Here is a 26,180-nt window from a genome sequence, read left to right as displayed (position 1 = left end):
GCAGCAAAAGCGACTTTTGTGGGGTTCGGATCCTGGGGTTTGCTGCAGGTACAAAGGAGCCACCCCCAGCCCTTACTTACTGGGTCTGGAGCCCAGCATTTGGGGGCTCTTGTCTGAATCCTGGGCAGCCCCGTGCAAAGCTGGCTGCGCAATGGCCAGGCTCAGCACTCCGATGGCTTAGATTGCCCCTCCGGGGTTGCCTATAGGTGGGTATTCCTGCCCAGAGACGCGCTGGGGGAGGAGGAGGAGGTGGGACCCCAAGAAACCCGCCCGCTTTTGCCTGATCTGATCGGGGCGGCGGCGTCTCTCTGGCCATGGGAGCCTTTGGGCGCCCGCTCCGCTCCAGCAGCGGCACCAGGAGCGCACAAGGGCGCACTAGCTTGGCGAGAGGGCTGGAGAGCGAGGCGGGGGCCCTCCCCACGCATCGGTCGGCCGGGCTGGGACGAGCCGCGACGCCCGGTAGTAGCCTGCAGTGTTGGCCAGCGCGGAACGCATGGAGCAACTGGCCAGCCAACCCAGCGTCGGAGCCGGGAGCGGAATCCGGCGGTCTAGCTCCGCCGAGCCCGTCGCCTAGCCCAGAGGAGGAGGAGGAAGAGGAAGAGGAAGAGGAGTAGGAGGAAGAAGAAGAGAAAGAAGAAGAGGAGGAGGAAGAGGAAGAAGAGGAGAAGGAGGAGGAAGAAGAAGAAGAAACGGGCCAACCGCTGGGATGAGCGCCTCGGCCGCCACCGGGGTCTTCGTGTTATCCCTCTGCGCCATCCCCGTCACCTACCTCTTCAATGCTTCGGCTGCCACCGGCAGGTGAGCCGGGGAGGGGGGCAGGTGAGGTGACGTTTCCTCACGTGCGCGCTGCCAAGCGAGGCTGGCGTCCTGTGGGAAAGGGGCGAAGGAGAGGAGAAAGGGGGCGCAGAAACGGCAAGAGGATTGGAAGAGAGGCGCGCGCAAAAAGCGGAGCTTCGTCCCGGCTGGAAAAAGCTCTCAGGGTACCTGGAGGCAGCAGCCCCGTTTTTCTGCCCGCCCTGCCCGCCCGGAGCAGGGATGCACCCCAAAGACCAGGAGGGGAACGCTGTGCAAGAGTGGGGAGAATTCAAAGGGGGGAGGAGAAGTTGGTGCATAAGCGCATAAGGCACCAACTGTCCCCATTTATCCCTGTCTATTTCCTGTTTTCATAATCTTATTTATACTTATATCTGTTATTTTATACATGCTTGACAATATAAATAAATAAATAAATTTAAAAAAAAAAAGATTTGCAGGAAGCTGCATTGGCACCCCACTGGGCATTGCTTGTGAGTCAACACGGACCCAGCTGTGTGGCTGCTGTCGTCTGCATGATGCCTTAAGAATAAACTCCCTTGGATTCGACTAGCTCTGCATAGGGATGAGTGGTTGTTGCTGAAGTATGTATTGGGTTGGGGGAGGAGGGAAAGGGGCTTGAATAAATTGAGCAGCACCAGGGGCCATGGCTTCTCTTCCCTAACTTCAGCCTGGTTAGGGGGCTAAGATGCTGAGCCTGTCGATCAGAAAGGTCAGCGGTTTGAATCCCTAGTATAGGTCTCCTGCCTGAGCAGGGGGTTGGACTAGATGACCTCCGAGGTCCCTTGCAGCTCTGTTACGGTTACTGCTTGCCTTCCGGCAACTTTCCCCAAGGGAGAATATTAAATCCTATGGGTTTTTCAAATTGCATAGAAGGCATTATTTTGTTCATTCATCGTGTTTGGTTAGCCACAGCATGCTGAATTCAAATCCAACCACCCACTTTAGCTAGAAATGGATAGAAATGGCAGTCTAATTTGGGAACAAGATCAATTTATACATTCTCACCAGGAACGCTTAAATAAGCCCAAAATAGCCATCTTCGCACATAACTGTCACAGATCAGGTGTGCAAAGCAGAGTTGCGGCGTTGCTTGCATTCCATGCCGCCTCGCCCAGTCAAATTGCCTGGGAACAGCAGGTTTGCTCAGGGCTAACTAATCCTTAATTAAAAGAATCAGATCTCTGCATTTGCAAAAAAAAAAAAAAAAGCATCACTTAAGTCATAAATAAACTGCCCTAACAAGATTGACAGGACCATAGACCCAGCATGAGGGGGTCAGAGGAAGGCATGGAGGTCATTCTGTAGAATCCCTGCTAAAGAGGGAAGCATTCACCCGGCCCACCAGGACTAAAAGACAGGGTCTATTGCAGGAATATACATGTGATGGGACCACAAAAAGGACTTTTCAGTGGTGGCCCCTTTCTTTATGGAACATCCTCCTCCTCAGTGTATGATTAGCCCCCAGCTTGTTGCTTTTCCAAAAGGCCCTAAAAATGTGGTTTTATCAGTAGGTCTGGGATCCCCCAAATGGAGCCAATTATCAAGGGGTTAATTTGATTGTTTTGCTTGCTGCCGTTGGGTGGAGTGCATGTTATTATCAGATCAAACTGATTTTGATATCCTTGACCACAGCCAAGTGCTGTTCTATAATTGGCAAAGTAGTATTAACTCTTAACCTCTTTTAGATATTTTAGGAATAGCAGTAGCACTTAGACTTATCTGCCGCTTCACAGTGCTTTTACAGCCCTCTCTAAGCGGTTTACAGAGTCAGCCTATGGCCCCACAACAATCTGGGGTCCTCATTTTACCGACCTCAGAAGGATGGAAGGCTGAGTCAACCGTGAGCCGGTTGGGATCGAACTCCAGACTGTGGGCAGTATCAGCTTGCAATATTGCATTCTTAACCACTGCGCCACCACGGCTCCAGGAGTGGGTTCTACTTACCTTTACTACCTGTTCACAGTGGGATCACTTGTGCTTGTTGCACTCACACGTGTGCCCTTGCTTCTGTGCATGCACAGAAGCTTCCTGATGACATTGGGGTCAGTGGGCAGAGCCTCCCCCCGGTTTTACTACCGGTTGACAAGAACTGGTCCAAATCAGGGGCAATCTACCACTGCATGGCTCATATATATATATATATATATATATATAAAACCGGTGGTGGGTTGCCCCCGGTTCGGTCCGGTTCTTGCGAACCAGTAGTAAAACCGGGGGGAGGCTCCATCCACCCACCTGGATGTCACTATAGATGATCTGCGCATGTACACGCGCAGTCCTGTTGCAAACCGGTAGTAAAGATAAGTAGAACCCACCCCTATATATAACTACATTTTTTCCCCTTTTGTCTTAAAGCGAATTGTGATTCCTGTTGTTTATTTGATGGTCTGTAACCAAATAAAATTTTGATTTGATAATGTCGCTGCTGTTGCTGCCGCCACGGGGTGAGGTTTTTACGTTGTGGGTTTTTAATGTTGTAAGCCACCCCGAATCACCTGTGTGTGTGTGAGTTGGGCAACCGTGTAAGTTTGTTCCATAATAATAAAACTTGCACAGAAAACACTCTCCCCCTCCCTCTTCCAGTCGTGGCCTTCCCCAGTTTGGCAGTCAGAAAGGCACTGACATGGGGGAGGCATCTCGGCCACCCTCCCTGTTCATTTTGTGTGCCCCGGGTTGGCTGTCTTGCGGCTGGATGTCCTTTGCCCCTGGAACAATACCTGGAGTTTGCACAGATTGTGTTTCAGGTTATATAAAAGGGGACATACTGAACAGGCTGTTGTTGATATATTGGCTTAGAAGGTACCCTAGGGAGGGCCAGGCCGGGCCAGGAACAAGAGTAGGAAAGCCGGGGCCCTTTGGTCACTTGCATAAGCTGGGCTGGTATTTTTAGAAGCTGCCCTGCCCTCGGCTGCCTGCGCTGACATGTTCTGGAAAGGGGCACAACAATAGCCAGCAGCTGCTTTCTCCAGAAGAAATGCCAGAGGTTCATTTGTCAAGAGAGAAGCGGCAGGCAAACGCTTTTCTTCCTGTAGTAGCCCATGTCCCCCTAGTTCAGCAAAGAGAGAGCGCGACTCGCAATCCGAATTAGCATCCCTGGACATCTGCTCATAGTTCCTTGGCGTACTTCTTTGCTTGATGTAAATGCCACGTTTATTGATTTTTATTTATTCAGTTTGTCAAACATGTATAAGATGACAGATATAAGTATAAACATGGTTATGAACACAGGAAATGGATACAAATAAATGGGGACAGTAGGACAGGGAGGGTAGGCACGTTGGTGTGCTTATGCATGCCCCTTACAGACCTCTTAAGAATGGGGTGAGGTCAACAGTAGACAATCTAAGGTTAGTTATGGTGGTTTGGGGATGCAACCACAGAGTCAGGTAGTGCATTCCAGGCATTGACCACTCTGTTGCTGAAGTCGTATTTTCTGCAATTGAGTTTGCAGCGGTTTACCTGAAGTAGTCATTGGCAGGTAGGATGTTGTAGCAGATAATTTTGTGTACTACGCTTAGGTCAGGCCAAAGGTGGCATAGTTCTAAGTTGTCTAAGCCCAAAATTTCAAGTCTGGTGGCATAAGGTATTTTGTTGTGAGCAGAGGAGTGGAGGACTCTTCTTGTGAAGTATCTCTGGACTCGCTCGATTGTATTAATGTCCCGATATGCAGTGCGGGTTCCAGACAGATGAGCTGTATTCGAGAATTGGTCTAGCAAAGGTTTTGTGTGCCTAGTTAAGCAGTGCAATATTACCAAAAGAAGAAGCTTCGCAAGATTAGGTTAACAACTCTTAGTGCCTTTTTGGCAATGCTGTTACAGTGAGCTCTGGCGCGTAGATCGTTTGAGATGACAGCAGTGGCCTCCAACCTTTTAGGCAGGTTGAGAAAGGTTTTTCCGCTGACCGGAGGAGGCGTGGTTTCGCGTGCTGCCTGCCTCCCACAGATGGGGCTTTGCTTGTTTACAGGGCCCGGTTTCTCGCATGCTGTGGCCCGGTGCTGGTCCACAGACCGTGGGTTGTGGACCCCTGATTTAAAGTAATGGTGTTGTGTCTCGCCCGCTTTCACCGCAGCCAGGGCCTTCTTATCTGCTTCCGAACGCTGAGGAATGTCCTAGTATGCCTCCTGGCCCCAGCCCTGGCTCCATGCCCAGACAGGCTGAGGAGGAAGAAGTGCCTCCAGCCCCCAGCCCTGGCTCCATGCCCAGGCAAACGGAGCAACTAGACTCCTCCCCCTCCCCCACAGCATGTGAGCCTGAGGAAGGTCAATTACCAACAGCTGCAGACTGGAGTGACCCTCGCTTCAGGAGAATTGATAAGCAGCGGCGTCAGAAGGAAGGGAGGGGCAGGCCTGGATAAGTGCTGAGTCATGGAGCCACACCCCATGGCCTATATAAAGGATCTGTTTTCTGGCATTCTCTGAGTCAGGCAAAGTCTAACATACCTTGCTGAAGTCACTTTCTGGTCTCCTGCCTGCCTTGAGAACTTTGCTAGGACTTTGGCAGAGCTGCAGAGGCACGCCTGATTCGGATTTCCCTGACCCGGTCGTCAGCGGAGGAGTGGGACACGACAAATGGAGAGAAAGAGACTATTTTCACCTTGCATGAATAGCAGAGTCTAAAATCTGGATCTCCGTTCTCTCTCCCTCCCTCTCTCCCTCCCTCTCTCTCTCTCTCTCTGTGTGTGTGTGTGTATTCATATTAATTTTTGACTCTTGGTGACTCCCTGGATAAGACCCTGCAGTTCTCTTGGCAAGATTTCAGAAGTGGTTTCCATTAATTCCTTCCTAGGGCTGAAGAGAGTGACTGGCCCAAGGTCACCCACCTGGCTTTGCGCCTAAGGCAGGACTAGAACTCACAGTCTCCTGGTTTCTAGACTAAATAGGTTAAATAGGGTTTATGGCAAACTCAGCGTTCTTAGCTTGGAGTATCCTGCAAGCCAGGTCTTTGGCTGAGTTGGAGCACATCAGAAACCCAACTGGGGTTGTCAGAAGAAGGACAGCTTATCTGTTGAGCATTTCACAAAACTGCAGCTGTCTTCTCAAACCTGCCTCCCCTCCCCCCCCCACTTCACGAAGCCAGTGAAATATGACAACAAATCCAACAGTGCCGTGTTTTGTGGCTTGTGAGGAGGGAAAAGGAAGTGATTTGCAAGTGTTTTCCCCACCGAAGTTTCACAGTTCCTTTAACCATTGACTCGCAGAAGACTAAGCTGCCTTGGCCAAAGAAAAAGACCCTTCTCCTTTTTTGTTGTGGGTCCCGTTATAAATATCTGAGGCGGCTTACGGTCCGATTCTGCGCTGCTAAAAATCAGCAAAAATTTCTCCCGCGGGGAAAATTATCCACCGTTCCAGATTTTTTCCGCCACGGAGCTATCAGTAATGATTTGCCATGTGTGTTGGGATGCTCTGAACGACATAATTGGAAGGGAAGAAAAGCACTGGGTGAAATCAGCATTTCTCTTTTTCTTCGGTTTTATTTGAGGAACTGAAGGGAAAAAATATGTTAAAGTTGATTCCCCTCCCCCCTCCCCAGTTTGGTTTCTCACTTTTTTGTTTTTATTTCCTGCAGCGCTTGGGTCATTGTAGTAGCTGGGTTGTTGATTCTGGTCTTGGTGGGCTTGGCAGCTCGATGTCTGGTGAAAAGGAGACCACCAAGCGACCCACTTTTCTATGGTATGTACAATTCATTGTAGTAGCTGCAGCTGGCTGAATTTGCATGAATGCTAGCTAATAATGTTAAGTCAAAATCCAACACTATGCTTTAGTGGCTTGTTAGTATTAATTCTATAATACATATGGCTGAATTCATTCCTTTTCTGAATTTGCATAATATAATGAATGAATTTTTTTTTTAATATCTCCCCCAGATCTGGTTTAGTATATTGTGCAAAGACAATTGTTGTGTATTATTAATTATTGATTTGAGAAATTAAGGTTTCCTGATAAAAGAAAAAGTTTTGGTGACAGTGGCCGCATTCAAATGCTGCACTAAACCATAATAAGATAAAAGGTAAAGGTTCCCCTCGCACATACGTGCTAGTCGTTGCCGACTCTAGGGGGCGGTGCTCATCTCCGTTTCAAAGCCGAAGAGCCAGCGCTGTCCGAAGACGTCTCCATGGTCATGTAGCTGGCATGACTCAACGCCAAAGGCGCACGGAACGCTGTTACCTTCCCACCAAAGGCGGTCCCTATTTTTTCTACTTGCATTTTTACGTGCTTTCGAAACTGCTAGGTTGGCAGAAGCTGGGACAAGTAACGGGAGCTCACCCCGTTACACGGCAGCACTAGGGATTCGAACCGCTGAGCTGCCGACCTTTCGATCGGCAAGCTCAATGTCCTAGCCCCTGAGCCACCACGTCCATAATACATAATACATCCATAATACAGCATTTTATTTTTGACTTGGTGCAGCTTGCCATCCCACCCATGATTTAGCATGAAGCACCAGCTAAGCCCTTGTAGCTAATTCAAAACAATTATAGTAAAAATAATTCTGGCTTAATGTAATAGGTAAAAGCAGCCAGTGGGTTGCTCTTCACAGCTCAGTCAGTTGGTAGCAAAAGCTTTATTCCGTATTTCCATTTGTAATTCCACTCCCAATCCCCTCCAGCAAGGAAAGGATAGGTGAAAATAAGAGGGCTGCAGATAGAGAACGGCGTTGATGACATCTGAACATCAGTGAAAGACAAAAGTCTGTGAACGAGGCCAGACAGTTGCAGAAAAACAACTTGTGCAATAATAAATTTGAAAGCCTTGAAAAGACGAGGGGTTTCACTTGTAATTAGAAAATGCCTTTTTTTCTCCCCCCCCTTCCCTCATTTGCTGTAGTTTACGCTGTGTTCGCTTTCACCAGCATCGTGAATCTAATCATTGGGCTGGAACATGATGGGATAATTGATGGATTCATGACTTATTACTTGAAAGAGGTAAATAATTATGGATCATTAGGACTGGAGAAAGTGGGTAGACAGCTGAGAGCCATGGTGACGCAGTGGTTAGAATGCAGTATTTGCAGGCTGACTCTGCCCACTGCCAGGAGTTCGATACGGATGGAGCTCAAGGTTGACTCAGCCTTCCATCCTTCCGAGGTGGGTAAAATGAGGACTCAGATTGTTGGGGGCAAGATGCTGACTCTGTCCAACCGCTTAGAGAAGGCTGTTGAAGCACTGTGAAGTGGTACATAAATCTAAGTGCTATTGCTATGAGATTCATGAGTCAGGAGATCTGGTGGCGCAGTGGTTAGAATGCAGTATTACAGTCTGACTCTGCCTACTGCCAGGAGTTCGATCTGGATGGAGCTCAAGGTTGACTCAGCCTATCATCCTTCTGTGGCCGGTCAAATGAGGAGCCAGATTGTTGGGGGCAAGATGCTGACTCTGTCAACCGCTTAGAGGGGGCTGTAAAACACCATGAAGCGGTATATAAGTCTAAATGCTATGGCTATTGCTATTTTCTCCTGAAATACTCGAATGGAAAGCAGTGAGGTCCGGTACAGATCTTGCAAAAGATTGTTCACGTCTGCATCCTTCATGCTGGTGTGTTGGAGGCTCGCCAACTGATGCTGAGAATTTTATGATCGGGATGCAAACCGCAATCTTCGCTAGCTGCAGATTCTCAGAACTGCAGGCTTAGGATATTGGGGTAAGATTGCTGGGAAGAACAACTGACTTCTATGATTTCATCTTTCAATTGAAGAGACCAGAACGTGCACAACTCTTTTTTTTTTTTTTTGGGTGTGTGTGTGTGTGTGTGTGGTATATGTATGTGTGCGATCCTAAATCCATTAAAGCGATGATCGGGATCACGTACAGTTTGCACGTTCCTCTGATTTTACGATCTCCTTCCTGCTTGCAACTTTGAGGCTTTCAAGCTGGACGTGTGTAATGCTGCAGGCAAGCTATGACTCACGGAAGGTCAAAAATACATCAGCAGCAGAGATATTTCCTCCCTTTGCGCAGACTTTATCCAAAGGTGCCAGTCCATGAATTGAACAACAACCTTCTTCTGTCTCATTCGGAGCAATGCACAGCCTCCAGATACAGTTCGTTGAGGGCTAGCAGCATGCTTCATTTCATTTGCAGTCATTTCTATTCTTAACCTCTTTTCCACCAAGTTGATCCCAAACACAGAAGATCTTTTTTCCTTACCATCAGCGGGAAATTAGATTCAACAATGAGAAAGTACAGTAGCTGGATTCTTACGAGGATAAAAAGGGAGCTAGTTTGAGACATAAGCTATGTCAGGGGTCAGCAACCTTAAACACTCAAAGAGCCATTTGAGTGAAAAAAAACACCGGGAGCCACAAAACCCTTCCGGTGCCTGACTATTTCTTGAGCGGCCACAAAATTAGCAGATGTAGTTGAATTAAACCTTCTGTTTTCTTCTGAAACTTTTCTTATCCATGGTTGGCCTACCGGGGTTTGAAAAGCTCAATAAATTGTGTGCCGGCAGGTGTCGCACATCGGCAGTTGTGACGCATATTTTGAGTGACAGGGAGCCGCGGCAGAGGGGCGAAAGAGCCACATGCGGCTCCAGAGCCCCAGGTTGCAGACCCCTGAACTAGAGCATTATGTGAGTCCAATGTTTACCATGGAGCCTTTTAGCAACCCTGATTTATTGGGTTGTTAACCACAGTTGAGCACGTGGATAGCATATTTATCAGGCCCTGGTGGCTTTGAACAAGCTTTACATGGAGATTTAAAATTGAGCGGTGTGGCTCAGGCTGTAAGAAGCCTGTTATTAAAACACAGCTGCCTACAATTACTGCAGGTTCTAGTCCCACCAGGTCCAAGGTTGACTCAGCCTTCCATCCTTTATAAGGTAGGTAAAATGAGGACCCAGATTGTTGGGGGCAATAAGTTGACTTTGTATATAAATATACAAATAGGATGAAGACTATTGCTAACATAGTGTAAGCCGCCCTGAGTCTTCAGAGAAGGGCGGGATATAAATGTAAACAAAAACAAAACAAAACAAAAAAAATGGAATTAGTGGGGTTTTTAAAAAAAATCTGTATCACAGGTGATGCATTGAATGCTAATCTTGCCAAACCACTTTTTAGTCTACCAGATTAAACCAAGCTGGATTTGCATATTACTCCAGGTGTTGTACAGATTCAGGGAAGCTACACTTCATGAGAATTGAAGAAAGGTGATAAATGGAGAATGACTTGAGAGTAGAAGTGCTAGAAGGGAATGAGGTTGACTCTCTGTTTGTATATTAATGCATTGAGTCTCAGCCTGGCTCTGCAGATTTCCCCCCAGGCAGGAGTGCTATTCAGCAGGTTCTGACAGGTTCTGGAGAACCGGTAGCGGAAATTTTGAGTAGTTTGGCGAACCGGCAAATACCACCTCTGGCTGCCCCCAGAGTAGGGTAGGGATGGAGATTTTGCAATATCCTTTCCCCAGGAGTGGGGAGGGAATGGGGATTTTACAGTATCCTTCCCCCAGGAGTGGGGTGGGAATGGGGATTTTGCAGTATCCTTCCCCCAGGCGTGGGGAGGGAATAGGGATTTTGCAGTATCCTTCTCCCAGGTGTGGGGAGGGAATGGGGATTTTGCAGTATCCTTCCCCCAGGCATGGGGAGGGAATAGGGATTTTGCAGTATCCTTCTCCCAGGTGTGGGGAGGGAATGGGGATTTTGCAGTATCCTTCCCCCAGGCGTGGGGAGGGAATAGGGATTTTGCAGTATCCTTCTCCCAGGTGTGGGGAGAGAATGGGGATTTTGCAGTATCCTTCCCCCAGGAGTGGGGAGGGAATAGGGATTTTGCAGTATCCTTCTCATAGGTGTGGGGAGGGAATGGGGATTTTGCAGTATCCTTCCCCTGCCACCCCCACCAAGCCACCCCCACAGAACCGGTAGTAAAAAAATTTGAATTCTGCCACTCGCCCCCAGCGGTCCATGTACCACAGGTTGACAAACACTGCACTAATATATAGTATATACTAGTACAGGTAGTCCTTGACTCTCAGAGCTGAAGAAGCTTCTTGGATGAGAAGCGAAACCTCTTCAAAGAAAAAGTCCAGTTGCCTCCTGAAAAAAGCACCTTTGGGACAACCACGACTTGGGTTACTGAGAATCTCCATAGGTATTTGAATTTCTGTGAGCAAACCACCAAGCTCTGAGGTCACCAAGCCCCCTACGGTTCAACCCCAAGCTGCAAATATTCCCTTCGGTTGGGGAAAGATCCGTCAACCTCTGCAGGATAATTAAATGCATTGAATTTAAAGACAACCAATAAATTATCATTATGCCACATTTTATCCCCGGGGGGGGGGGGGTTAAACTCAGACAGGGTTTTTTGTTTGTTTGTTTGTTTGAGCTGAAACTGTTATGTGGCCTTATTTTCTTTGTTGTTCAGTTACTCTTAACGCTTATTTCCGTAGGGCGAGCCTTATCTGAACACGGCTTACGGGCACATGATTTGCTACTGGGATGGTTCCATTCATTATCTGATGTATCTTTTGATGGTGGCAGCCATTGCCTGGGAGTACGTAAGCATGATCTTTGGGGAGCTAAGTGTACCATTTGGGCGGGGGTGGTTAATGCTGGGAAAGATTGAGGGCAAAAGAAGAAGGGGACGGCAGAGAACGAGGTGGCTGGATGGAGTCACTGAAGCAGTCGGCATGAGCTTAAATGGACTCCAGAGGATGGTAGAGGACAGGAGGACCAGGAAGAATGTTGTCCATGGGGTCGCGATGGGTCGGACACGACTTCGTGACTAACAACAAAGCATGATAAGAGCCCTGGTGGCGCAGTGGTTAGAATACAGTACTGCAGGCTACTTCTGCTGACTGCTGGCTGCCAGCAGTTTGGCAGTTCGATTCTCACCAGCTCAAGGTTGATTTAGCCTTCCATCCAGGGGTGAAATCCAGCAGGTTCTGACAGGTTCAGTAGAACCGGTAGCGGAAATTTTGAGTAGTTCGGAGAACTGGCAAATACCACCTCTGGCTGGCCCCACCCCTGTCTCTTCTCTGCCTCCCGAGTCCCAGCTGATTGGGAGGAAATGGGGATTTTGCACTAACGTTCCTCTAGAGTGGGGTGGGAATGGAGATTTTGCAGTATCCTTCCCCTGGAGTGGGATGGGAATGGAGATTTTGCAGTATCCTTCCCCTGGAGTGGAGAGGGAATGGAGATTTTGCAGTATCCTTCCCCTGCCACGCCCACCAAGCCACACCACACCCACCAAGCCACGCCAACAGAACTGGGAGTAAAAAAATTTGGATTTCATCAATGCTTCCATCCTTCCGAGGTCAGTAAAATGAGGACCCAGATTGGATCCTTAATATATACAGCCTTTTTTTCTTCCAATGTGATCTGCACAAAAACATCCCTGCGATGTATTGGGGGCATAGAGGTCTTCCAACGATGTGGCTGAAGATAAATATGAACCCAAGTCTTCTTGGTCATGCTCCACTACCTTAACCCAACAAACTACATTGATGTTGTGTGATTTCAGCCGCAGTGATGCTATTCCCATTTAAAGGGGATATTTTCTTTTCTTCACCTTGTAAATACTTCTTACTTTTTTGCTGCCTCCACCCTATAGGTCTGAATATTTTAAAAACGGTCCATTTATGTTTTAAACCAAAGTAATGATTTAATGCAAGTAATACATTCAGTGACTATAAATATATAGGCACCTATAGTTTGACTGTACCTCCAGTAAGAGGACATGCATCACAATAGTATCTGAAAGCAAGGTTTTCTATTTTCTCTGGCAGGGAAAATTATCGGATGATTGGCTTGTACTGGCTGGGATCCATTACAATGAGCATAATTGTCTTTATCCCTGGAAATATTGTAGGTAAGGAAATATTAAGAATGCACTTTGCTCTGGGGCTTTAATAATTGACCTCTTTTCCAAAGTCTTGCATAATTGGCCTCTTTTCAGACTCTTGTGTTTTCAAGGCAATGAGATCAGTGGTTACCAATGAAATGCATATTTTATAGTATCGTACAGCGAGTTGGGAGCATCTAGCTAACTTTGGCCGATCTCAAAAGCCAAGCAGCATGGGACATGTTAAGTGTTGCACACTAGCAAGAAAGTCAAAAATGCATCCTATGACAGATCTATGACAACTTACCACGGTCAACTCGCCACAGCCAGTTCACGGCAGCCAACTCACCGTGGCCAACTTGCCATGACAATTCGCTGCGGGAGAAGAGTTACACTAATATTGAAGAAATAGTGGACTAGAATCATTAAAGAATGGATGCCCAGGGAGGGACAAAATGAAATGTGAATGACAAGAATTAAAATTATTTTTAATGATTTTAAATAATTAAATTGAATTGTTGAATTGTCTTGCAGTGAGTTGTCCCCATGGCGAGTTCTCCCAGGGTGAGTTGACCATGACAAGTTGGCTGTGGTCAATTGGCTTCCATCAGTTGTCAGTTGTCCCATTTTGTCCTGCAGTGCAAAGCAGTGATTCTTTTGTTGTGTTTCAAGAAAACCGTATGAAATCACCAGGAATTGAACCCCTACTGGAAGGAGACTCAACTCCTGCAGTTGAACTAAAAAAACAAACAACTCACAATTTAGTAAAACTGAAAGTAAATTGCATCATAGCATTTTATCTTGTATCCGAAATGTACTCAGATTTATATTTGGCACCTCCTGGAGGAAAGTACAAAGTAGAACATTTGCAATCCCTTTCCTCTCTTTGTCTCCATTTCTTGGACTAAATGTCAGGATGGGGTTAGTTATGTGGGTTGCGAATGTTGAGAGTTGTAACCTAACACATCTGGAGATCATCATCCCTAGCTCCCTCCAGATGTGCTTGAATATAACTGCTACTTGCCGGACAGAATATCTGGAGATGAAACACATTTACATGATATTGGCTGTGTCTTCACGATTAGAGAATATTATTGTAAGATAGTCTGATATGTGAGCCCAGCCAAGGAGCTTATCTCATATCTGAATGATTGTATGAAATTTGGAAGTGGGATACCTGAATAAACCAGGATTCAAATAACCCAGCTAAACTTGGCATGCGAACAAGATCAGTAAACTGCGCTGGATTCGTTGTAATTTTCATCTGAATAGGCATGCAAAAGATTGCGCTGTTCAACCTGCCATTAACAATCCTTAATTCATGTTTTCCCTGTTGCCAAACAGGAAAATACGGAACAAGAGTGTGTCCTGTATCTTTGTTAAGTGTGCCGTATATTTGTCTCCCAATATGGGCTGGTTTCAAAATCTATAATCAACCTCCAGCAGCTGCCAATTTTCCAACAAAGGTATTCTTCTTGTTACTACTGTCATTATGAAAAGGAGAAGGGGAAAAAAAGGCTTGAATTTCAAAAGAATGGAGTAGACTAGAATCCCGTTTCCTGATTTTACTGAACGTGTCGTGCCTGCCCAGGATCCTTCTTAAACTGTGGCAGCCAGTTTGCAAGACACTGTGGTTGGGTTCACCTCACGCTCAGCCCGAAACGAATTAATCACATTGCTACTCCGAAGGCCTGAAACATGTCATCTTACCCAGGGCGGAGGTGGGTTTCAGCAGGTTCTGACCAGTTCTGGAGAACCGGTAGCGGATATTTTGAGTAGTTCGGAGAACCTTTGGCCCTGCCCCCACCTATTCTCTGCCTCCCAAGTCTCAGCTCTTCCTTCCTCATCGGGAGGAAATGGGGATTTTGCAGTATCCTTCCCCTGCTACGCCCATCAAGCCATGCCAGACCCACCAAGCCACACCCACAGAACTGGTAGTAAAATTTTTAAAAACCCACCACTGATCCAGAGTTAGCAAGGGGTTCTCTGCCCGGTTGCTGGATGGGTATGGCTGTCGTGTCCCACTCCTCCGCTGACGGCTGGGTCAGGGAAATCCGAATCAGGCTTGCCTCTGCAGCTCTGCCCAAAGTCCTAGCAAAGTCCTCAGAGCAGGCAGGAGACCAGTAAGTGACTTCAGCAAGATAAGTTCGACTTTGCCTGACTCAGAGACTGCCAGAAAGCAGATCCTTTATATAGGCCATGGGGTGTGGCTCCATGACTCAGCACTCATTAAGGCCTGCCCCTCCCTTCCTTCTGTTGCCTCCGCCTATCCAATCTTCTGATGCGAGGGTCACTCCAATCAGCTGTTGGAAGTAAACTTTCCTCAGGCTCACATGCTGTGGAGGAGGGGGAGGGGTCTAGCTGCTCCGTTTGCCTGGGCATGGAGCCAGGGCTGGGGCCAGGGGATGCTCCCTCCTCTGCAGCCTGCTTGGGCATGGAGCCAGGGCTGGGACCGGGAGGTGCCCCCTCCTCTGCAGCTTGTCTGGGCATGGAGCCAGGACTGGGGCCGGGAGGCATACATTCCTCCGTGTTCGAGAGCAGATAAGCAGACCCCGGCTGCGGTGAGAGCGGACAAGACACAACAATGGCCATGGTGAGCGTGGCCTAGTCTGGCTCCTGTGCTACAGCAGAGGGGGAATTTTTGCCCTCTCTGGGCTCTAGAGGCTTTCCTCGAGCCTCCAAGAGGGCAAAAACAGCCTCCCCAGGCTTCGGAGATGCTCTGGAGGCCCAAAATGAGCCCTTTTTGCAGCCTTCCCAACTTTCCGGTATGCCCATTTTTTGCTCTCCCTGAGGCTCCGCGTGCACCTGCATCCAAAACGGACTGTTTGGGGACTCCTGAGAGGGATGGGCGGGACCAGCCAGGGGTAGGATTTGGGGGTTCTCCGAACTGCACAGAATCTTAGCTAGAGGTTCTCCCGAACCCCGGCGAACCCCCAGCACCCGTCCCTCATTTTATCCTAGGTGAAGACATTTTTCTGCTTACTCTCCCTAGGATCAGTGTGAATAGAATCACAGTCTTCCCATATACAGGTAGCCCTTAGACCAGACTGTCGAACTCGATTTCATTGAGGGCCGCATCAGGCTCGTGATTGACCTGGAGGGGGGGGAAAGGATGGGGGTGGCCAGCTTGACATCACTCATTTCAGGGGCGCCTGTGATGGCCCGAGTGCTCTGCCAGAGAAAACGGGCTCCCAATCTCCATGTTTGGTTGGGACGGCATCCTGCAACCCTCTGCCAGCTAAAACGGAGCTCGGGAGGGCCGTGTGCGTAAGAGCTACAGTAAATGGCAATGCAATTACTTAAGTTGGCTCGACTCCAAACACTTTGTACTCCAGACGCAGTCAGGAAACGGTTTTCTGTTTCTTGAGAAACATTTTCTTCTAGGGTTTTAGAATAAGAATAAGAATCGAATCGAATCAAATCGAATCGAATAGAATAGAGACTATGGAATAGAATAGAATATGGAATAGAATAGAATAGAGTAGAGTAGAGTAGAATAGAATAGAATAGAATAGAGACTATGGAATAGAATAGAATATGGAATGGAATGGAATGGAATGGAATAGAATAGAATAGAATAGAATAGAATAGAATAGAATAGAATAGAATAGAAAATAGAATACAATAAAGAATACAAAATAGAATAGAACAGAACAGAATAGAATAAAAAATAGAATACAATAAGAATACAAAATAGAACAGAACAGAACAGAACAGAACAGAACAGAACAGAATAGAATAGAATAGAATAGAATAGAATAGAATAGAATAGAATAGAATAGAGTTGGAAGGGACCTTGAACATCTTCCAGTTCAACCCCCTGCTCAGGCAGGAAACCCTACACCACTTCAGACAAATGGCTGTCCAGTCTCTTCTTAAAAACTTCCAGTGTTGGAGCAGTGTTCATTTTATTTTGTTTTGGTGGGAAGAGGAGAAAAAGACTTTTGGGTGTCACGCTCTGTAACATGCTAAGCCGCGGTTTGTTTCACTTTGAATTAGGTACAATTGGATAAGTTTGCACCATTGTTAAATTATAACAGTAACATTTGGCTGGGTGGATAAGCCGTAAATCATGGATTGGAAGGCAAAGGGCTGAGGCCTCCTAGGACTCTCGGCCCAAACTCAACCGACCACATGATTTTGGCAGGCGGCATGAAGGAAGTCTGTGCATCGTTTTTTCCAAACGGTTTTGACACTTTGGGCCTGCTCGAAAAGTTCCTGCTAAAGTGCAGAAGCAAGGCGCCTCCTAAAAAAGCATCTGGCACATGGTACAAAGTATATTGTTTTGCAGAGATGCTGCAAAGTTCTTTGCTGCTTTTGGCGCAAACTTCTAACAGGGCCTCGATCCCCGTTGCAGGTCATTAAAGAAGTTCAGAAGCAGAATCTTCTGAGAAGACCAACTGACTTTCTCTTGGCTTCATATTTCATTTTTGCCACAGGATTTTGTCTCTTCAGGGGCCTGGTAAGTTGCCTTTTTGAAGGATAGAGACAGGAGTCTTACAACACGAGGTGTGTGCCGTACGCGCGTTGTGGAAAAGTGCTACATTTGAACTGTAATGCATTTAAGTTTGCTGCTATGTTTATACTTCAACACGGGGCAGGAAAGGGGAAGGTCTAGGCATAGAAATCGCGTGTGTGTGTGTGTGAATTGGTGTGCAATGCGGCATTGCAAAACCAGAAGGGCGGAGTCTATCATATAATGTCATAATGCACGTTTTGTAACTTTGCACACTGTAGGTGATGACCAGGCTAAGCCTGACGGGGGGGAGGGGGGCAAATGCATCGTAAGTCTCGAATCCTTGTGCACCTCCAAGAGATCTAAGTCCAGCCCATTGTGAATGCGGTCTTATTCCCTCTCATTTCCCTTGACCGTTAGTAGCTCAGATTTTTGTAGAGAGATTAAGCTTTTTATACTCATTTGAACTGCCTGAATCTCCTGATTTTCCTGGCGCTTGACATTTATCCATCCATCCATCATCCATCCATCCATCTATCTAGATGTTTGCGAAGGTAGCACAACATTGGTTAAGAGTCTGGGAAAAGGGTATTGCAGGTAATCCTTGACAAACAACCCCAGTTGAGCCCAATGTTTCTGTTGATAAGCAGGACTGTTGTTAGGTGAGTTTTGCCCCATTTTATAACCTTTCTTGACACCGTTGTTAAGTGAGTCACTGTAGCTGCTAAGTTAGTAACACGGTTGTTGAGTGAATCTGGCTTCCCCCTTGACTTTGCTTGCAACCGTCACTGCAACCGTCATAAATACAAGCCAGTTGCCAAGCATCCAAATTTTAATCATGTGACCATGGGGATGCTACAAGAGATGTAAGTGTGAAAAATGGTCTGTCTGTCTGTCTGTCTATCTTTCTTTCTTTCTTTTTCTTTCTTTCTTTCTTTCTTTCTTTCTTTCTTTCTTTCTTTCTTTCTTTCTTTCTTTCTTTCTTTCTTTCTTTCTTTCTTTCTATCTATCTTCTGTCCATTGTCTGTCTGTCTGTCTGTCTGTCTGTCTGTCTGTCTGTCTGTCTATCTATCTATCTATCTATCTATCTATCTATCTATCTATCTACCTACCTACCTACCTATCATCTATCTTCTGTCCATTGTCTGTCTGTTTAGGTCTATCTTCTGTCTATGTCTGTCTGTCTGTCTGTCTGTCTGTCTGTCTGTCTGTCTGTCTGTCTGTCTGTCTATCTATCTATCTATCTATCTATCTATCTATCTATCTATCTATCTATCTATCTATCTATCATCCACCCATCCACTGTAAGAGATGACCTGGCTGAACCTAAGGAAGGAGGAGGTCAAACACATCCTAAGCTGTGAGTCTCTAAGCACCCACAAACGATCTAAGGCCAGCCCACCTTGAATGTCTCTCTTATCTCCCGCTCACTTCCCTTGACTGCTAGTTGGCCAGATTCTTGTAGAGAGCTTAAGCTGGCAATAAATCTTTATACTCATTTGAACTGCCCGAATCTCCCGATGTCCCCGTGCTTTGTCATCACATCAATGTGGTTAAGAACAGACACTTACAGCTCCAAATTGTTTTTCTCTTCCTCCTTTACATACCTATTGAGATGGTAGTTGGAACAAAATCTACACCAGGGATTTCCTAACCTGTAGTTTATTGCACTGAAATTATGCTCCAAAGATTATGATCCATTTTTTTTCCTTTAGATTGTTTTGGACTGTCCAGGTGAACTATGTCGACTTTACAGCCAACTTCATGAGCCATACCTCAAGGATCCTGCTGCCTATTCAAAGCTTCAGGTGCCCCAACTGAGACACTTGCCTTGTGATTCACACATAACATTTGGTAGCTATGCGTACCCGTTTCAAGAAGCCAGAATGATTACTTTAATTCATGAGGCTAAGCAGAAATTGAACAGATATGGTTATGGTTTAGTTCCCCAACGTTTCCGGCTTTGTGGATCAGCGGGGTGGGGGTGGAGAAATGGTTCTGCATGAGTGGCTGGCAAGTGCATGCATGTGCAACTCCATTTGCACGAGCACTGTGCATCCATGCATGCCTTTTGCTCACTTAAATGGAGCCCATGCGCATGCACACCCCAGCCATTTCCATGGCCCAATTGCAAGCCTCTCAGGTTGGGGACTCTCTGTGAATCTAAATATTGGGATTGGAAACTGGCGATTACTGGCATATGAATCCAGCAGAGTTTCTGCAGCAATCATGGTTTAGTCTGAGGTGTGATGCCTGACTGGGGACAAATCATGCTAATTATCAACATTTTTTAGACTAAGACCTCATTGGTTGGTTTTGTAGAACAACCAGGTCACAATTTTCAAGCCTTAACAGAGTAGCAGGGGTTCATATTTTGCATGAATTTTTTAAAAAAAATCAACTATGGCTTGATAAGATGTGTACCAAACTATTATGGTTCACAAACCACGATTTATGGCTTAGATTACAGTAGTCTATCCCCCCCCCGCCTCATGTTACAAAACCGTACAGGGAGACTTCCCACATAAACCATGATTTATGGCTTAGATTACAGTAGTCTATCCCCCCCCCGCCTCATTTTACAAAATCGTACAGGGAGACTTCCCACATAAACTAATGGCTCCTGTTTTGAAGGTGCGAGGTACCAATTCTCTTCCTTTCTAACATTGCAGATGTTGGTCTACATGTTCTACTCAGTGCCATACTACATAATTTCACTCTATGGTCTGCTTGTACCTGGGTGCACCTGGATGCCCGATTTAACTCTTATTCATGCTGGAGGACTAGCTCAGGTAAGACCAGAACATTTTTAATGATCTCATATGGAAGGCAGAGTCTTCCTCTGTCCCATTTCCACATTCAAAAGGGGACAAAGCAGCTACAGGATGAACGAAAACATAAATGGTCTGCAGACTACAGAATAACAGAATTGGAAGGGACCTTGGTTGGACCTCTAGTCCAACCCCCTGCTCAAGCAGGAGACCTTATGCCATTTCAGACAAGTGTCCAGTTTTTTTCTTAAAAGCTTCCAGTGATGGGGCACCTGCTACTTCTAGAGGCAAGCTGGTTCTCATCGCCAGGAAATTTCTCCTTAGTTCCAGGTTGCTTCTCTCCTTGGTTAGTTTCCATCCATTGCTTCCTGTCCTGCCTTCTGGTACTTTGCAGAATAGGTTAAACTTGACCCCCTTTTCTTCATGGCAGCCCCTCAAATATTGGAACAGTGCTATCGTGTCCCCACCCCTTCAGGTCCTTCTTTTCACTAGACTAGCCATACCCAATTCCTGCAACCGTTCTTCATAACCGTTCATCCTAAACCAGCGGTCACCAACTGGTGGTCCATGGACCACTGGTGGTCTGCAAGGAAATTTTGGTGGTCCCCAGAAAAATTATCTGCATTTTTTTATATTGCACTAAATCAGGGGTCCTCAAACTACAGCCCCTGGGCCAGATATGTGCAATGAACATTTGTGTTGCTGCAGAGAATCTACCCCTTTGGGGTCTTTTTTTGTGGGTCAGAAATTCTGACTTGGGGTCTGCTTCGGCTTCCTGGTGCCGGGGTTGGGCGAAGGCTGGAGGGAAGTGCTGCTGGTGGTGAAGAGTTAGAGGGCCTTGTTCCAGTGGGACTGCCTCATGGCCTGGAACTGGCTGACCATCTCAGCCCGCTGAGCCTTCAGGCGCCGGTACCTGGCCTTGCACTCCTGCAGGTCTTCCCTCTGCTTGGAAAGCCTATGCTTGTAGTCCTCAGTGAGATGCTTCTGCTGAGCCTCCTTCTCAGTCAGATCCAATTTGAACTGAGCCAGCTGCTTTGCCAACTTTTTCTTGTGGTGGCTGCTTAGCTACAACAACTGCTTCCTGTTGGGGCCCTAAGGAGCCCGGGTGGGCAGGCGAAGAGTGGCTGGGTGGGGAGGGATGAGTAGAGGCCGGCGAGGCACCCCTCGATGTGAGTGACATTGAGTTGGCCATGCCCACCCGGTCACATGACCACCTAGCCACGCCCACGCAGCCGGGCATTAGGCAGATCATATTAGTGGTCCGCGGGATTTAAAATTATGAATTTAGTGGTCCCTGAGGTCCGAAAGGTTAGGAACCCCTGTCCTAAACTATAGTTTACTGAATAAAGCAGAATTTGGTGTCATGGAGAAGGTGCTGGCCTAGAAACCGGAGAGGATGAGTTCTCGGTCCCCTTAGCCATAAAAGCCAAGTGGATGACTTTGGACTTCCTCTCTTTCAGCCAACCCACTCCAAAGCTTTTGTGGGGAAAAGAGGAGGAAAAGAAAGGAACATTAGGCACATTTGCTGTTTTGCGTTGGCCAAAATATATAAGCAATGGAATAAAGTCATCAACGCCATCTGAGTTCACACACCACCCAAGCCATTCAAAATGGTTTGCCACCTCCCAAAAGCTAGCTTCACGCACTTAAGCCAAAACTAAGTTAACCACACAGGCTGGATTTGATCAACCTACGATCCTAAAATGAGCAGTTAGCTAATTTGTGGCTTGCAGACATGTTCAGACTCAGCCAATGTTCTTTATTTCTGGTTAAATATGTTGGATAAACTCAGGCAACTGTATTAATCAAATGAAGATGCTTCAGTTAGCATGCTGTATGAACTCAACAGGCCTCACAGCTTAGCATAACAAACTCAACAGTTCAATCGCTGCTCAGAAGGGAAAAAGCTACCTATTCCATTTCTTTTGCTGTTGTTTGCGCATGGGGAAATCTGGATGTCATTACTACCCGGGCAGAGCTACTGTTGCCACTGGAGATATTATCCTGCTTAGAGCCCCACCCAGTAGGTATTCAGCACGGATGAAGCGCTTGCAAAGAGACTAAAGACAGCAAGATTAAAGAAAGCAGACAGACGGGTCAGTAATGGAACTAGCTGGCTGGTAGGTTTTTTTTTTGGGGGGGGGGGGGTTTGCATCCTTGAGATCAAGGTTCTGAATTCAGCAGAGGTGACGTCTCCAAAAACTCATCCCAGAAACAGCTGGAAGAACACACCCAAAACAATTTCAGGATATTCATCCACCAGCCGCACCCTTCAGCTGAGATACAATTAATCCAGATTACTAAGTGTGCTACTCACACTGCAGGAGTAGCAGGAGAGCTGCTATTGCTAAATAAATAAGCATACCATACCAGGTTAGTTTTCTGGGCTTGTATACTTTAATATCTAGAACTCTGGCCCGCTATGTTTATCAGAGTGGAAGGATTCTCATATCTGATTCTACCTCAAAAGAAGAGTTATTTGATTATTTCCTTCTTTAGCTCATCAAATACTAAAAAAAAAAAAATGCCCAAGGTGATCAATGGCAGGGAAAAAAGCTCATATTTCAAACCCAACAATATCAACAACAATATTATTTTAAAAAAAACAACTGGACACAAGGAATTTTTCCCCGAATGCCATCACTCTGCTAAACAACTAATTCCTACAACACTGTCAAATAATTTACTAAGACTGTATTACTATTCTTCTTCTCTTCCTTCCTAGTATCTATCGCTTCCCACTTATTACTATAACCATGTTGCTTGTATCTTTCAATTATATTGTTTTTATTTGTTTCCTAGTATGATTTGATAGCTTATTAGTAACCTTGACTATCACTAAGTGTTGTATCTTTTTATTCTTGATGAATGTATTTTATCCTCCTTATGCACACTGAGAGCATACGCACCAGACAAATTCCTTGTGTATCCAATCACACTTGGCCAATAAAGAATCCTATTCTATTCTATTCTATTCTATTCTATTCTATTCTATTCTATTCTATTCTATTCTATTCTATTCTATTCTATTCTATTCTATTCTATTCTACTCTTTCTCTACTCTACTCTACTCTACTCTACTCTACTCTATTCTATTCTATTCTATCCCTATCCGTATCCCATCCTTTTCTATTCTAAAAAACACCGGAGCCTTCTTTATTTGATTAATACAGTTTTAAAAAGAACGAACCAACCTGTCTAGTTTTCAGTGTCTGCTTAAATTGGAGAAACAGGAAAGCTGACAGATTTTCTTCCACAATTGTGGAGCCACTACTAAGAAGTTCCTGAGCTACTTTTTCCCAATAGCAGGAAATCCCCACGGCCATTCAGCGTAAACATGGAAATATACCTTTCTTGCCATAGAGATCTCAAGAGGCCGTTATTCCATAGACAGAACTATTGTTGCCCCTGGAGATACTTCCTCATCCTGCCATCCTCCTCTGTCCTCTTGTCACAGGATGCAGACTAAGAGTTGGACCTCCCCAAGGATCAGCCCTATTCCCATAAAAGCTCGAGCCATCTAGAGCAGGGGTCTCCAACCTTGGCAAGTTTAAGACTGGAGGACTTCAACTCATTATCTCATGAATTCATTATCCCTGACTCTGGTCTGCAGAGGCCAGCAAAGCTGGCTGGGGAATTCTGGGAGTTGAAGTCCTCCAGACTTAAAGATACCAAGGTTGCAGACCCCTGCTCTAGAGCATGACCTGATCAGCCCTTCCGCTGCAGACCAGAGTCAGGGATAATGAATTCAGGTCAGTCATCAACATTGCTGATACACAAATGAAACATTGCTTGAAACAGAGGATAAGAGATGAAAGACAAAGGACAAAACACAATCCTAAACTGTCTTAGCTGCCGCTTCTATCTTTACGAGTTTGTTTATGCTAAAAATATTCTTTCGCTTGGCATGACTTCTGCTCTTGCACATAACCTTAGATGTTAAGTTTACAGTATGTTCCAGAAACTCCCAATCAGCAACACCTTCTCTATAAAGACAACGTGAATTGAAACTAAAAGAAAAGACTGGCTCTTAACAAAGGAAACAGCAAATTGCTCTATTTTTTTCGCAACCTTGACTTTTTATTGAGCAGCAGATCAGGTCCCCGAGTGCTTGGGAAAGGCTACATACCGTTGTGTCAAAGTTCAAAGCAGGAAAACTCTTGTGTCCCGATTCTGTGCCAAGAGCTGACAGAGAGACATGGATCCTCTCCAGAACATTCCAATTTCTCAAAACAGAATAACAGGATACTCTATTATGTGCCAACTTTGATTGATGCCGTGCTTAAAATAACAAGCAAGTTAATGGAAAGGGGATGCATGTTGAATTAGCCATAATAACGGGTGGCTTCCCTCTGGTTTAGTGTGGTGGTTTAGCCCAATCAGCTTTGGTTCAAAATTAAACGGTTTGCTTAATTGGGTTAGCTCAGCGGTTCTCAACCTGTGGGGCGGGACCCCATTGGGGGTCGAATGACGATTTGCCAGGGGTCGCCTAAGACCATCAGAAATATGGGAAGTATACTTGCGAGTCGAAGAATTGCACTCCAATGGTTGACTCCACAAGCCAGCTGCAGGCTCTTCAAATCGCTAGCCGAATTCGGCTTCAGGCGCGATGAATTAAAAAAGAGAGAAATCTTTGCTCTGATGTCTCCCTCTCAAGCCAGCTGCAATCACTCCCAATCGCTAGCCTAATCTGGCTTCAGGCGCGATAAACTTAATAGGGGAGGAGTCTCGGCTTTAATGCCTCCGTCCTCAAGGCAATCGCAAGCAGTTCAGATTGCTAGCCAATATGGCTTCAGGCGCGATCAATTCAAAATGAAAATAATTTTACAGTTGGGGGTCGCCACATCGTGGGGAATTGTATTAAAGAGGTCGCAGCACTATAAAGGTTGAGAACCACTGGGTTAGCTGGTTGACTAAGCCAGGGGTCTCCAACTTTGGCAACTTTAAGAGTTATGGACTTCAACCAGTGGTGAAATCCTCCATGGATTGCCACCGGTTCACTGCCTGCGCATGTGTCATGTGCGCCAAACGTGTGCTGTGAACGCACATGCGCAGTGCGTGCCAAAAGTATGCTGCGTGTGCATGCAGAGTACATTCCAAATGCACACTGTGTGCAGAAAATGGAGGCTTAACAAGGTAAGTAGAACAGTGAGGGGGGGGAATAGCTGTGGATTTCCTGCTTTCTAGCGAATATAAATCACACGGCACAGCTGATTGTCAGAAATAGAAGTTCCGACGAACTGGTAGCTTGTTTTTTACTACCGCTTTGCCAGAACCGGTAGCTTTTATCACTACCGGTTTGCCCGAACCAGTGTGAACCAGTAGCATTTCACCCCTGACTTCAACTCCCAGAAGTTTCGCTGGCTGAGGAATTCTGGGAGTTGAATTCCACAAGTCTTAAAGTTGCCAAGGTTGGAGACCCCTGGAGTAAGCCACTGCTGGTCAATCTTTCCACGAAATCAACTCATTGTTTTTCGAATGAAGATTTTGCTGATTTCCCGGTGGGGACAAATGAAGCCAAAAATTATATCTGTAATCTAAACATACGTTTATATTTTTATTTTATATTTCATATTTTTATCTCATTTTTTTAATTGAAATGTGGTGTGGATGTGCCATATGATAAATAAATGTTTTACGAGCTGGGTTTGCTCAAGATGCAAAGCTACAAACCAACGAAGGGGATTGTATCTTGGAGATGGCAGACATAATGATTTTGAGATAAGAGGATGCATTTGAATTTGGGACGGTTTGTTGGAGGGTTGACATAGACCCCAGTTCCACCCAAATACGTGAGTCCAGAACAAAGAAGTGGGTGGTGGAATCTCATGTAAAAAAAACCAAACCATTAAAAACCCATAGCACAGGGTCTCTGGGACCTTCAGGAGCAATGGTTAATGGTTCTCTGGTTGAAGGAAACGTCTCAATGCATCCAGTGATTATGGGGATTGTTAATAGAGATTCCTACACAAATGACAACTCGAAATCCATTCCTTCTGCTTTCCAGGCTCAGTTCTCACACATTGGTGCTTCCATACACGCCAGAACTCCCTACATCTACAGAGTCCCCGATGAAGGGAAGGTCTGGTTTCTTGTTCTCAACGTGATCCATGGAGTCCTCCCACAGTTGTTCATGTTTCGCTGTGTCCGTAACCCTGAGTTTTTCATGAAAGCCCAGCTGGAAGAGAAGGTGGACTAGAGAAGACGGCTTCAAAACTGTGGGGTGTTGCAAAGAAGGGGTTCCGCCAGTTGGAACAAAATTACTGAAAATAAAAGACTTCTGTCTTTCATAGTATTTCTCAAGAGCTTACTTCCAGATTCTATGGGAATCTCTTTCTCCGAATGGAATTGGTTTTGTTGGGG

General features: G+C 46.0%; 1 protein-coding gene across 2 annotated transcripts; it reads left to right on the top strand.

The window, feature by feature from the left end:
• The first annotated feature begins 279 nt into the window (after positions 1–279).
• Positions 280–26,107, top strand: TM6SF1 (transmembrane 6 superfamily member 1). 2 transcript variants are annotated; one of them, XM_058156442.1, is made up of 10 exons: positions 280–798; positions 6,381–6,484; positions 7,640–7,737; positions 11,197–11,300; positions 12,535–12,617; positions 13,935–14,056; positions 16,948–17,052; positions 18,762–18,854; positions 19,719–19,838; positions 25,825–26,107. In XM_058156442.1, exons 1-10 carry the CDS (start codon positions 707–709, stop codon positions 26,014–26,016), a joined length of 1,113 nt encoding a protein of 370 aa, XP_058012425.1. In that variant the 5' UTR covers positions 280–706; the 3' UTR covers positions 26,017–26,107. The 2 variants fall into 2 exon arrangements, with proteins under 2 accessions (XP_058012425.1, XP_058012426.1); XM_058156443.1 differs by lacking the exons at positions 6,381–6,484; positions 7,640–7,737 and having other exon boundaries at positions 281–798.
• Positions 26,108–26,180: the final 73 nt, after the last annotated feature.

The sequence above is a fragment of the Ahaetulla prasina genome, chromosome 13 (genome assembly GCF_028640845.1).
Source record: "Ahaetulla prasina isolate Xishuangbanna chromosome 13, ASM2864084v1, whole genome shotgun sequence".
NCBI lineage: Eukaryota > Metazoa > Chordata > Lepidosauria > Squamata > Colubridae > Ahaetulla > Ahaetulla prasina.
The sequence above is the reverse complement of the archived record's forward strand: the minus strand, read 5'-3'. Positions and strand labels throughout refer to the sequence as shown.